We start from the raw sequence: 13,807 nt of genomic DNA, 5'->3' as shown, positions 1-13,807 counted from the left end.
AAACTTTCATAAAATGTATTACCACAAATGACAACTGGTACTATACATTAAAAAATGAAATTCCTACAACTACCTATGCAGCAGAATAGGATCCTTCTTCCCCTCAAGCACAGTAAAACTACAGTTCTGAACTAAGAACTTGAGAAAGATGGACATATCTATTAGACAGTTCAAGGTAAGCCACTTAAGAGTTAAAAACAAGGCAGTTATTTCTCTCTGTCCATTTAAAATGTTTTATTTTCCTTTTTAAACTAGATTGTGAAGTGCCACTGAAATAGGCAATGTTGGCAAAACAATGTCTGTTACAATAAAATACATTAGACATTTAAATAAATAACCTTAAAAACTATGTGAAGGGATATAAACCCAGTCAATTGAATCTGGAACAATGTTTTCTGCACAAGCGAGAACAGGCATACCTCTCGTTAAGACTGATGTAAACAGAACCATCAAAAACCCACAGAAGAAGCGGAGTGGAGCGGGGGTAGGGGTAGGGGTGGGGTGAATGGAGGGCCAAGAGGGTGAAGGGTGTGGCAAACCAAAAAATACTGACTGAGGTAGCAGGACTCTGCTCAGTGCAGAAAAATTGGCTTATGAATAAAAATTAGACTGTGATATCAAATTAAATCCAGATAATCATGCAAAAGACACAATACATGCTATTTAGTTTTAGAAAAAAACACACATGTTCATTTCCTAAAATCTGCTGCCAATTAATTTGCTGACAATGTCTGCTGGCTCAACTATTTTTTATACAAGGATGAGTATTAAACAGAACACTGTACATGCTTTTTCATCTACAAAAAAATATTTGCATAAAATAGTGTTAGTTCTCTGTACATGTCAATGGACACTTTAATTATGTGTATAAAAAAGGAAAAATCTCGCCCCACTGGAGTCAGAAAAAGCAAAACAAAATCTAGAGTATGAAACCTCCGTCACCAGCCAATATGTTCATGTGAAAATTCAGCAGAAAGACAGTTGCTTTAAACAATAAAAAATTAATTGATTAAGTTAAACATCTTCTTTATGTAAAACTGTCAGTCAAGACCAGAACATATCACTAAAGTTAGTGTCTGTGCTATAGACCCAGATCACCAGAGGCATTATGAGCAGTACAAATGGCCAGGAAATCCCATCGGTGCATGCCGAGAGCGAGCAGGATTTGGTGGCAGGCTGCACACACTCTTTACCAGGTTCCAGGTAGTTGCGGGCCACAAACTTCAGTGTCTCGTCCATGAGAATCACAGGCAGAGAGATTTTCAGCACCATCAGCCACTGAGTCACATTCAGCGGTGTGATCTGGAAGATGAGCTGAAACACGAGAAGCCTTGTCAAGCTTCCAGACTGGCTAGAAAGGAGGCAGCTGGTCCCCAGCCCAGGGTTCCATGATCACTTACTGGCAGGGGTTCTACATAAAGGATCAGGAAGTGGAGCGACATGGACAGGCAGATGGAACCCACGAGCCAGATGTTCTCCCAAGGGGGCATCCTCAGCAAGGACTGGTTTTCAGACAAGCTGCAGAACAAGGACAGGTCTGTGAACTCACCAAAAAGGAAAAGGCCCATGTCACAAGTGTCAGTTAGAGATCTGCTGAACTACACTTCAATAAGCTGCTAACTTGGCATCATCCATGGACCTCACTCTACCGACTAAAGTTTTACTATGGCAAAATTAAGGAAGAGAATGTTCAGATGTAGGACAAAATGCCAATTTTACATCTAGGCTGCGGCACAGATCCCATCTCAGCAAGCTCAAAGCTGCTCTCAATTGCCCTAGACACTTAGGCTACTTAGAAGTTTCCATTTTTCTCACTGGCTTACTTGGATGATACCATCTGTTTCTACGTTAAAGGGTGAAAGCTCCTTCCCTGTGGGTACTGGCATACAGGGGGTACTGAAGTTCCTACTTTTGGCTTCCACTGTTTCTTTTAAGGAAGAGCTCTTAAGAAACACATGGCTAAGCACTCCCACTACTTCCTGGAAGTGACAGTAGCTAAAGCTTTTAAAACCAGTATTGCTTGTTCTCCTTTCTTTTTGGAAGGGAAGAGCTTTCCTTTGATCCTCAATCAACCATGACACACACAGTCCCCCACTGCCCAAGTGGCCAGAGTTCTCACGTCAGCCTACCAGCGACTCACTAACCTGTTGAGGGCGTTACACATCTCTATGGTTACTAGAACAGAGAGTGCCATTGTCATCGGATATGGGGATTCAAAGATTGCACAATCCACTCCTTCAAAATCCGGGTTGTCGTCTTTACACTGTAGGAAATGACTCTGCAACAAAAGTCCATTAGAATTCCCGTCAGTCAAGTACATTTCAGAAGTCCAGGCACCGACTCCACGCCCCACAGCACAATAGCTGTGGGGTTTTACCTCATTTCTCAGAGAAGCCCTGGTCCTTCAGAATCATCTTAGATGCAACTGCTCATTGTTCGAGCAGTAAGATGATTTGATAGACACCCACACCGCAGAAAGATCAAGGGCTCGCAAGGCTTCACATCTAAGGTAAAGAAAGGTAGCTAAATACCAGCTGGTAGAAGGACACTCTTGGACCACCGTCGGCCGCGATGAACCACCACGCAGCAGCACCCACGGTAGCAGCGCCGACATAACCTGGGAACAAACATTGGCAATTGCTGACACATGTGGGGCCTGCAGTGCTCAATGCAGGTGATGACACATGGCCAAGCCCCATAGGGACAAAGATGAAAGACCTGGGATGGTGATGGCAACTGGAGCCTGTGCTGCTACTAGCAGCTGCTCACGTTCAGCAGCCAGAGCAGCTAGACAACCGGTTTCTAAAAGGATGGGGATTTCCGGTACAGAAGAATTAGGCAACTTTTCAACCAGAATTTGTGAGAAAAAGTACCTACTGAACCTTGTACTGACCTTTGTACTACACAAGCCTTCTCTAGTCAGCAAGTAAATACTTGGAAGGCTGCAAGCATTTGTGTCCTCCACATAAGGCCACACAGTGTTGGGGACCAGATCATACCATGACTTTTAGGCAAACTGATGCTACCTAGCCTAGGCAAAGGCAGTTTAAGCAGTTAGTGCAGCACACTGAGCAACACTCCACTGCCTGCAGCAGATTCTGGGGCTAACCCCTCCCCACCAGTACCTTTGAATTCAGGAAGTTTATTACAAAGAAGCAACAAGGTGGGGGACAGAGAACACACAGACTTCAGAATATGAGAATGTCCCCATGTGGTGGTATCCATCAAAAATTACAAGTGCATACTCCACTAGCCCAGGAATTACGCTGGAGCATGACGCAGCTGGTTATGAGGATGAGGCAGCTCTACATGTAGTGATACGGGATTATCTCACAAGCAGGAAGAAACGAAGATAAGATTCAGCACACAGATGAGCAGAGCATGCTATCACTTTTGCAAGAAAACAAACAAACAAACCCCAAAACAAAATCTATCTGTCTGCTAGAATATCTCTGAAAGGGTACATGGTACATGAGAAAGTGGCAACGCTGGAGAGAACTCATTGGCCGAGAACCTTTTCACTCTATACCATTGTGTGCTTTTTGGATTTTAAGTTGTGTGAGTGTATTATTAAATCTTCCTATGGGATCCCAGGAAGCGATTTCACCTCTTTGGGCCTTACTTTCCTAACCTATGAAATGGGTAAAAGAATTAGCATCCTAGGTCAGAAGGATGAAGTCTAAAGAGATGATTTATGTAAAAAGGGGATCATGCATGCGCCAGCCACTGCCGAAGAATGCACAGGTTCCTTCTCTCTTCTTACATGGCAAGGCAGACTTAGTTTTTTATCTTGCTGATAATTATCTAATCACATTTCACCTAATAAGCTCTCACTCTTAGAAGGTAGTACCTAGCTTGAGTCATCCTTGTATCCCTTTGCACCTAGGGCTGAATCTGAAAACCCTGGTGTTTAACTGCTCATTCACTGAATCCCAAGGCAAGGCAGGATGCTAAAACAGGGACTAATTGTGGAGCAACTTTAGCAGAATGGGTGCATAGCTCATTAAACTGCAAGAGGGCATCCTCCATTTTTTGCTACAATAATATGGAGACAGAAGAAAAATGTGCTTTTAAGAGATGAATTTACAAACTTTTGGCCCACAAACATTTTGCTTGAAAATCAGCAGTATAAAAAACTATACTCGGGCCGGCCCGTGGCTCACTCGGGAGAGTGCGGTGCTGATAACACCAAGGCCCCGGGTTCGGATCCCATATACAGATGGCCGGTTCGCTCACTGGCTGAGTGTGGTGCTGACAACACCAAGTCAAGGGTTAAGATACCCTTACCGGTCATCTTTAAAAAAAAAAAAAAAAAAAAAAAAAACTATACTCACAGCCAATAGCCAGGTAACGGAAAAAGAGCCACCCGCTGATCAGCGGTTCCTTGGGGTTCCGGGGTGGTTTATTCATGATGTCCAGGTCTGGAGGGTTGAATCCCAGTGCAGTGGCAGGCAGGCCATCTGTCACCAGATTGACCCAGAGCAGCTGGACAGGAATTAAAGCCTCAGGAAATCCAAGGGCTGCTGTCAGGAAGATACTGTTTCCACCCAAGGAGAGAACAGAAAGATGCCAAATGATTTCTTGCCACTATTTAAATAGAAACGTCACCCCCTCCTCTATAAAAACCAATGGAAAGCAAAAATGATTACATGACATAACTTCAGGCAATCATAAGACATTTATTATACCCAATCTTGAATTAAGGTTAAATTTCAGAGAGCCAAGAATTTTATGTGACTTTGATTAAGTTCATTTCTATGTTAAAGAGGATTCTTTGCACATTGGGGCAGCCACAGACAACCCTCCTGAGGGCCAGAAGCACCTTCACAAGGGATCCCTGGGTCTTGCCCACCCCATCCTCCCAACTCAGGAATAAAGACCAAAGTTGCTGCTGTATGAAGAGCAAATTGGGAAATACGATCATCACAACCCACACTTTTAAATAAAGGAATATAAGTGGTAGCATCCTAGAAACCTACCAGACAACTTCCCCCACGTTAGACGAGATGAGGTAACGGATGAACTGTTTCATGTTGTTGTATATTGCCCGCCCCTCTTCAACAGCAGCCACAATGGTGGAGAAGTTGTCATCTGCCAGCACCATCTCGGAGGCGGTTTTAGCCACCGCAGTGCCAGAGCCCATGGCAATGCCAATCTCAGCTTTCTTCAAAGCAGGAGCGTCATTCACACCATCGCCAGTCTGAAAGGGAAAGTGATGCTTGGTTATCAGACACCTGTCGCATAGCAATCACATCCCTGAGCAAAGGCTCTCACTAATTGGTAAGCAGAGGAAAATGAATAAAGCCAGGGTCTAGTTATAGTAGGATTTTTGTCTTAAGGTGGTGTCATAAAACACATTTCACCTGGGAAATGTAAAATTGCCAAATAAAAGACTTTTAGAGGAAAATGGAACAAAGTGGACTTCAAATCTATCTGTATTATATTTTACCAAAAACAAAAACACAACCTCCATGGCAGTTAAGATGAAGTACTTGTATCCACACGCATAAATCTCAAATAGAAAAGGTACAGACTACAAAAATATCTAAATTATAATATGCCATGTATAAAGTTCAAAAACATGCAAAAATACCAAATACTGTCTACAAGGACAAAAATATTATTCCCATGTATGTTTTTTATACTTTTTACTAAATGGTGGTTACTTCTGAGAGAGGGGGGAGGGAGAGAAGAAGGGGGAAAGGGGGAGAGACATCTATAATATCTGGTTTGAAAAACAAATTAAAAAAAAAAATTTACAGACAAACCGAATATAACACAGGCTAATATAATGGGTGAAAATCTGATAAGGGTAAGAATACACTTCATCTAATTTAAAGGGGGGTTATCCAAACACTGGGTGATAGACTACTGATTGATTACATCCTGAACTAATTTTTAGAAAACTTAAGATACAAACATGTCTTAATCTAGACAAGGACTAGATATCACCAATAGTTCCTCTGTCACTGATTTTGGAAGGCCTTTCTGAGACTTAAACTACCCTAGGATCTACTTTGCAAGTAGCATACAACACGACAACTACTAATCAACGGAATTCTAGAGAAACAGCGCAGATTGGGGCTGGCTGGTTAGCTCAATTGGTTAGAACACAGCCTAATAACACCAAGGTCATAGGATCAGATCCCCATATAGACCAGCTGCAAAAAGAAAAAAAAAAAAAAAAAAAAAAAAAAGAAGAAGAAGAAGAAGAAAAGTCCAGATCAAGACAAAAGAAAATCCAAATTAAGGAGCTAATACTAAAAACTTAATGATCAAAATTAGAATTTACTGTTTGTGTAGTCTGAATCACCTGTACATGTCCAAATGTACTCACCATAGCTGTAATCTCATCAAAAGACTGAAGGAATTCTACAATTTTGGACTTGTGGGAAGGTTCGACCCGAGCAAAACAGCGGGCATTCAAGCAGGCATCCCTCTGGGCTGAGGGGCTGAGTTCATCAAACTCCCGACCTGTAAAAGCCTTTGACGTCACATCCTCGTCCTGCCCGAAGATGCCAATGCGGCGACAGATGGCCACAGCGGTGCCCTTGTTGTCCCCTGTGATCATGATGACCCGGATGCCTGCTTGCCGGCACAGCTTCACAGAGGAGGCCACTTCAATTCTTGGGGGATCCAGCATGCCCACGCAGCCAACAAAAGTCAGATTGGTCTAAAGTAAGAGAATCACTTAAAACAGGAAATTCTTTTTCCCTAGTTTGAAAAATGGCCACTTATACAGCAAGAGCAAAAGTTCCACCATTTTTTCATGAGAGAAAAAAAATACCACTCCACCCTTGTTACCAAATCATTCCTTAACCCTCATAACAATAATATTCTGAAATGGGGAAAAAACATACTAAGGAATTTTGATATTGGCCACTTCGTTGGCCCATAGTACTGAAGCTGTTCCTTTTGTTCAAAGCTTTAGGATGTCACATCCCTGACGTGAGGGAATTCTACTCTGAGTATAAAAGTGGAAGGAATCTCCCAACTTGGATATCTTCACCTTCAATAATCAAAAATTATTTTTAAAATATCCCTGATTAAAATTTGAGTTGCAAAATAGGTTTTACAAGCTTATTTAAGCTCTTCTTGATTATTCTACCCTGTAAGTAATAGACTTTCATTAAACTGTTAATTGTCCAAGTTTGAAGGAGCAACCTAAATTATAAAGGTGACGCATTTATCCTGCAGAAAAACAAATAACCACACCTCTTTCTTGGCAAAAATAAGAACCATTTGACCTTTTACTTGAAGGAATACTGTTTAAACACAATGAACGTGCAGGGTGTGGATGAAGAAACTTTTCATCAGCTAACCTCATATTTAATAAAGTTGGCGGAGTCCTCGAGGTGCATTTCTTCTCTTCTCAGTGGGTTGTCGTGAGTGGCCAGGGCCAGGCATCGCAGTGTGTCGCTGCCACTACCCCATTCCCGAATAACAGACATGATCTTCTGTTTGACTCCAGGGCTCATAGGAACCTTAGTACTTCCAACTCGAATGTGGGTGCACCTGTCAATGACACCTTCAGGAGCACCCTGGAAACATCACAGATTTAGATCAATAATTTTATTGGCTTGCTGGGATCTTAATCCTGGTAAGAACATCTCAGTTGCAATTTGCTGTACTTGCCTTCACAAACATCTTGCTCATTGAAGTCCGGCTTGGTTTATTCGGTGTACAATAAACCGACATTGACTTTCTATCACGTGAAAACTCTAGAGTAAATTCCTTTTTCATCAGCTGTTTAATTACCTATGATGATAACAAATATGAAATACTATTGGATGACAATTCTGTACCTTTTTCACTTGTTCAACAAGTATTCACTAAGCACCTATTAGATAAAGACACTGGGGACATAGCAATAAACAAAACAGGTAAGTTCTTGTCCTCATACTTGTCCCTTAGTTTGGGAGAGAGACTAGAATGTAAAAGTAAGAGTAAGTGCTATGGAGAAAAAAAATAAGGTAAGAAAGGGGGACCAAAAGTTTATGTGCAGATTGCAATGTTACATAAAATGGCCAAGAAGGTGGCAACACTTGAGTAAAAGCCTGAAGGGTGTGAAGTGTAAGCCAGGTGGACGGTGGTGAAGACCCACCAGGCAGAGAACAGAAGGGCAGCCTGGCAAGTCCTGGTGTGTTGAAGGAGCCTCCAAAAGGCCAATGTGGCTGGAACAGAGGTTGCAGGAGAGAAAGATGAGAGAGGTAATGGCCGGGGGTGGTAGAGGTAGGTCATAGGATCTCAAAAGTCACTGTGGGGCATTTGGCTTTTATATCAAGTGAACTGGGAAGACAGTGGAGGGTTCTGAGCTCTGACTCTTGTGTTAACAATTGGCTGAAGGGAGACAAGGAACATCATTTAATACAATAATGGTGACGTGGACCAGGGTGATGGCACTGGAGGTATAGGTCAGTCCAGAGCAGAGCCATCCACCAGGACCCTGCAATGATGGCAATGCTCTACTGGTGCCATTTATGTAGCTCTCACACATGGCTGCTATGGACTTGAAATATGGCCGGGGCACCTAAGGAGCTATCTGAGTATTCTAAACAGCTTTAGGTAGCTAGTGGCTACTGTATTACACGTCAGCATGCTGACAGTACTTAAAAGTATAAAACCAGAAAAGATCATGGGAGTAAGCATGGAGAGAAATGGCTGAAGATTAGGCACGGGGCCACCACCTCCTGATTTAAGGTAAAAGATCCAGCCAAGGAGCCTGGGGAGGAGTGGCAGGTGTGTGTTTGAAAAGCAGAGGGTGGGGAAGGGTGGAGAACAAGCCAAGTTAAGGGGTGTTTCAAGGAGGGAGTGAGTAACAGTATCAATTGACAGGTCAGGTAAAATGAGGGCTGAGAACTAACCTTCAGCTTTAGACTCTCACCATACCTCTTCCTTTTTCTCACCTTACTGCACAGACTAGAACTGCCAGCATGACACTAAGTATAAATGCTGAGTGGAAATTGTCGCTAGTAAGCATGATGTTATAAGCACAGACTTTGGGTAAACACACTTTCAGCTTGAAGACCTGCCCTTCTATTCCTAGTTTGTTGGTGTGACATGAAATCTTATTGCATGCTTTGTCTGCATCTATTAAGACAATCTTCTGGTTTTGCTTCTTTAGCTAATGTGGTCAGTTACACTGATTTCCCCCCAACTCACACATCTAATAATTGGAAACATGCCAAAAAACCTCAGCATCCAATGTAGAAAGGGTATGAGGATTGAAGTCTGTTGACCTGGCTAGACTGGGCTAGTTGTACTACAGCCATCCTGTTAGCTACTAAGCTGCCTCAGGCCATAAAGGAACAAGGAGTACGAGCACTATGCTGAATTTTGCATCACGTAAATCATGTATTTGTGTTCATTTTCAATTAAGCATTTGTACCACTGGCTCTAGGAAGACTAAAGGAACATGATTCAGAGTAAGGCGTGGACATACACAAGGGAAACATTCTGGGAGGGAGAGAAGAACAAAGCCATTTCTTCCAGTATTAGGATGGTCAAGAGTGGAAGCAAGGCCTTGCTCTCTTTGCTTTTGAAGTATGACACTTCCCTGTTCTCTGAGGCAGGGAGCAGAGGCAAGGAGTCTGCATTTGGGAATTTCCAGTGAATGAGACCACGACAGTCATTTCTGACCACTCTGTCAAGCTGATGTGAAAGAGGGGCGGCAAAGGAGCCATGGAGCAAGATGCTTCACCTGGCAGACAAAAGAACAGAGAGCCCTGCCCTTATTTGTGCTGGTCACTAGTTAATGCACCCCTTTTAATCTCCACAATGCTACTTGTTTCTCTCCACTGAGTAGGTGAAGTCACAGGTCTAGAATCAAATCATTCTTACCCTCAGTCTGTGAAGCTGAGTTTTCAGGTTACCTCAGATATTTAGTTACACCAACTAACAAAGATGTCACAGACAATGTAGTTTCGCAAGGATCTACACCTCCTTGCTTATTGGCAATCAGTAAGTGGTCTAAAACTGAGGCAAGGGACCTGGACAGTCCCTGTTTCAGGGAAGCCATATATAAATAGGAACAGGATGCCAAAGGAGCTGCCCAAGGCCTTCATGGCTATGAGACTGCTATTTGTGAATCGTGTATGAGTCTACTGAGAAAGAGTCTATACTCTAGCTGAGACATCCTCAATTCTGGTGTTTTGTTTCCTCAGGACATTATACAAGAGGCAAAATAATGTAAAGAAAGTGTGCTAGAGTGGAAATCCAGTTCTGCCTCACATTTTTGAAACCACATGAGTCAGTCATGGGAGGCCTCAGTATCCCTACCTGCAAGCATCAGACTGGACAGGATGGTCTTGAACACAGCCTGAGATTGTGTGTGGTTACTAAAATGCTTGAGTATCTGAGGTCCTTACGAAAAGGGTGCATTCTCTCCCCAACTGGGGCTGCACTTGCTCAGTGTGGTGCTACCCCAGTCCCCAGTGACACACTGCTTCCTGCTTTGTCCTGGCTATCCAGGGAGGAATAAAAGAAATGGTTTGTGGCATGCAAAAGCATAAATCTAGTGGCAGCTGATCATTTAGTAGAAATGCCTTAACACAGCTTTGTACAACAAGTAGAAAATGCTATGTTTTTACCTCTCTCCACCCTTAAATCTGTAATCTTGGTACACAGGTAACTGTCTTCTCCCTTACCATTTCTCCTCATTCTACCAGGAAACCCACACTAAAGAACAAAGAAGTCCTACAAAGAGACCTCAAGTGCCAATCAGCAGCCATTCGGTATAGATAGGTGGGTCTGACACTAAAAAGAGGTACGTCCAGCAGAACCCAATTCCATAGGAATCCAAGTTCCAAGGCTGGGAGGCCATAGGTATTGAGGACAAGCTCTCTGTTGGCAACTGGACTGGAGGACTCACTGGTGGATCTCACGGCTATACATCTGGACAGCAGGTAGGTGGTATTCACATTGGTGCAGGGGTCTGGGGCTGTTAACAGCTGTTGCCTGACAAGCACCCAGCCTGCCTTCTACACAGAGAAGCAGCAGCTACAACACAGCCTGAGGTTGGCTGTTTCCACGGTAGTGGCTGGTGGGGGCAGGAGCTAGACATAGCCTGCCTTATATCCTTAAGTTTCTTCTGCTCCTGCTTACCTGCTTTGAAGACTGCATACTCCTTTCTCCAATGTCTTTTCTAGCTTCTGCATTTACCAGCCCTGAGCTTCCTCTGCTTGCTGCCTAGTCTCATGACACTTCTCTACCACCTGCACTTGGCGCTCTCACTCTTGACTGCCAGGCACAGTCTATGTGTATTCTAACATCTTGTCTGTACACTGCTTACACAGCTTCTCATCTAAGCAGTCACCCACCACTTTGGCCAGGATAGGAGACAGGGGGTTATCCTTAAGGTCCAGTCACTTCAGGTTCTTGAGCTGAGCAAAGTGACATGGAGGGTGACCAGTGTACTGTTAAGGAGATCCAGGTGCTGAAGGTTGACCAGATAGCCAAAGAACCAGTCTGCCAGCAACTGTTGCAGATTGTTTTTACTCAGGTCTATCCTCACTGTGCTTGTGAGGCCACAGAAATCTAAGGATAGTTTTGCAGGACAGATCTAGCATGGGGGACAGCAGCAGCTCCTTGATAAAGGACTTCACTGAGGTCACTGAGGCTCAGGTCCAGCTCATTGTGAAGGCTCCCCACCCTTGCTACTGACCTTGGTCATAGTGATGCTGGCTGAGACAACCCTGACTTGAAGGTTCTGACAGGCAGCAGTAGTGGGCCGAGGCCACTCATCTGGTTCAGTGTACTCAAGGACAATGCCTGTACCTTCCACCACTGCCACCATTGACCTCTGATATCAGGGTTATGCTGGCCTCATCAAACAAGTTGAGAAGTGTTTCATATTTTTAAAACTGGTATTATTTCTTCCTTAAATGTTCTGCAGAACTGGGCCTGAAGAATTTTTGTAGGGGCAGATTTTAAATTACAGATTCAATTTCTTTAACACATATAGGATAATTACAATTTTGTGTCACTTTAGAAAGTTGTTACTAAAGGGATTTGTTCATTTTTTCTAAGTTGTCAAATTTACTGGTATAAAGTTGTTTATAATTGGTTTCTGATCTTGTTATCAATTCCTTCTTTGTCTAGATGGAAGCTTATATCACTGATTTTTAACCTTTCTTTCCTAATATGTGTACTTAAAGCTAAATTTCCCTGGAATGATACTTTGGTATAATATGGTGTTTCCAATATTTAGCTCAAAATATTTTCTAATTCCTAGCATCATTTTTCTTTTTTGGCCCACGGATTATTTAAAATATTAGCTTCCAAATATTTGGGGAATCTGCTAGTTCTTTTTTGTTATTAACTTCTAGTTTAATTCTATTGTGGTCAGCAACATAGTCTGTATGGTTTCAATCTTTTTAATTTGGTAAATATTGCTTCATAGACCAGCAATAGTCTATTCTGGTGAATGTTTCTTATGCATTTGAAAAGCATAGGAAGCAGCACAATAGAAATACAGATTGAGTATATTTACTGTGTTTTTCTGATTTTTTTTTTTTTTTTTAAAGATGACCGGTAAGGGTCATCTTGGTGTTGTCAGCACCACGCTCTCCCAAGTGAGCCAACCGGCCATCCCTATATAGGGATCCGAACCCGTGGCCTTGGTGTTATCAGAGCCACACTCTCCCAAGGAAGCCACAGGCTGGCCCTTTCTACTGATTTTTAAATCTGCTTAATTACTGAGATAAGTGTGTCACAGTCTGCAACTCTAATTGTGGAATTATTATTCCTTTTATTTCTGCCAATTTTTATTTTGTGTACTTTATATGTGCTATCAGGTACGTACGCAAATGATTTGACCATTAGATTTAGCACGAGGTTGTAGGTGACTTTGATAAGAGGTTTAGATATAGACTGGTAGAGCTAAGAGTTGGACTGGGGTGGATTCAAGAAAATAGGGAAATGGCACAAAACATAAAAACATCTCTTTCAAGAAGTTTTACTATACAGGAAAAGAAAGAAGTGGGGTGCTGAAGGAAAAATAAGGTCAAAAGAAAGTTTTAAGATAAAAATATACTATTATTTTCCCTGTGCCAATGAAGATCCAGTAGAGGTGGAAATTGACTAATGCAGGAGAGAGATGTTGGGAGCAGTTGGTTTTTGCTAGGAGCAATGATAGTCCATTCACAGCACCATGCGAAGGCAGCCCTTATGGGCACAGATGGTTGCTCGTGGAAGCTATCTATTGATTGCTTTTCTTGGTCAAATAGATAGCAAGATCATTTTACCTGAGAGTAAATATGGGGGAGGAGATATGGCAAGTTTGAGGAGATAAGGTATAATTAATTATCTAAGAGAGTAGGGGAGTGAACAGACTATGCATTTATAGTATGACTGACAGGCAGCATGAACAACACACCAAGCTCAAATACTGACCGAGTTGCAGGCATTTGCACGTTCTATTTTAGAAAGACCCTTCAATTCAGTATCAAATACATTCATCTTCTCTACCAGACAGGTTAGAGCGGTCTCTGTAGCTTCTCCAACTTTTTCGTACACACCCTTTGCCTGTATTGGTTAAAGGCATAAAGTGGAAAAAGGGAAAAGAGGTAAACAGGTAAATTTCTCTTTTTTTCTCCATGGAAGAACAACCTGTCCTCCGTTGCATCATTATTCTACGGGCCATTTTTATCCTACTCTTGAGCAGATGACCCAGATAATTAATTAAAAACACACTCAAAGTATGGGTGTGTATATTATCTTATTCTAATAAGTAGGTTTTTCATTTTCCTTAAATATAAGAAGCCACTGATCACAGTATTAATTCAAAGATAGCTTTCAAACAGTATTT

The 13,807-nt window shown here is 42.4% G+C and overlaps 1 protein-coding gene across 2 annotated transcripts in view; it reads right to left on the bottom strand.

Moving 5' to 3' along the window:
- The window catches only part of ATP2A2 (ATPase sarcoplasmic/endoplasmic reticulum Ca2+ transporting 2), a 59,486-nt gene that overhangs the window by 3,692 nt on the left and 41,987 nt on the right, over positions 1-13,807 (bottom strand). The window contains exons 11-20 of one of the 2 annotated variants that reach the window (XM_063087422.1): positions 13,393-13,524; positions 7,636-7,758; positions 7,323-7,541; positions 6,338-6,673; positions 4,980-5,200; positions 4,335-4,537; positions 2,532-2,617; positions 2,145-2,278; positions 1,401-1,518; positions 1,194-1,314 (exon numbers count right to left, since the gene is read on the bottom strand). In XM_063087422.1, coding sequence (XP_062943492.1) covers positions 1,194-1,314; positions 1,401-1,518; positions 2,145-2,278; positions 2,532-2,617; positions 4,335-4,537; positions 4,980-5,200; positions 6,338-6,673; positions 7,323-7,541; positions 7,636-7,758; positions 13,393-13,524 — 1,693 coding nt within the window. Of the gene's footprint in view, positions 1-1,029; positions 1,315-1,400; positions 1,519-2,144; positions 2,279-2,531; positions 2,618-4,334; positions 4,538-4,979; positions 5,201-6,337; positions 6,674-7,322; positions 7,542-7,635; positions 7,759-13,392; positions 13,525-13,807 lie in introns of those variants that run through there. The other variant, XM_063087421.1, reaches the window with a different exon arrangement.

The sequence above is a fragment of the Cynocephalus volans genome, chromosome 2 (assembly GCF_027409185.1).
Source record: "Cynocephalus volans isolate mCynVol1 chromosome 2, mCynVol1.pri, whole genome shotgun sequence".
NCBI classification, from domain to species: Eukaryota; Metazoa; Chordata; class Mammalia; order Dermoptera; family Cynocephalidae; genus Cynocephalus; species Cynocephalus volans.
Note: the sequence above shows the minus strand (reverse complement) of the source record. Positions and strands in the feature narration are given on the sequence as shown.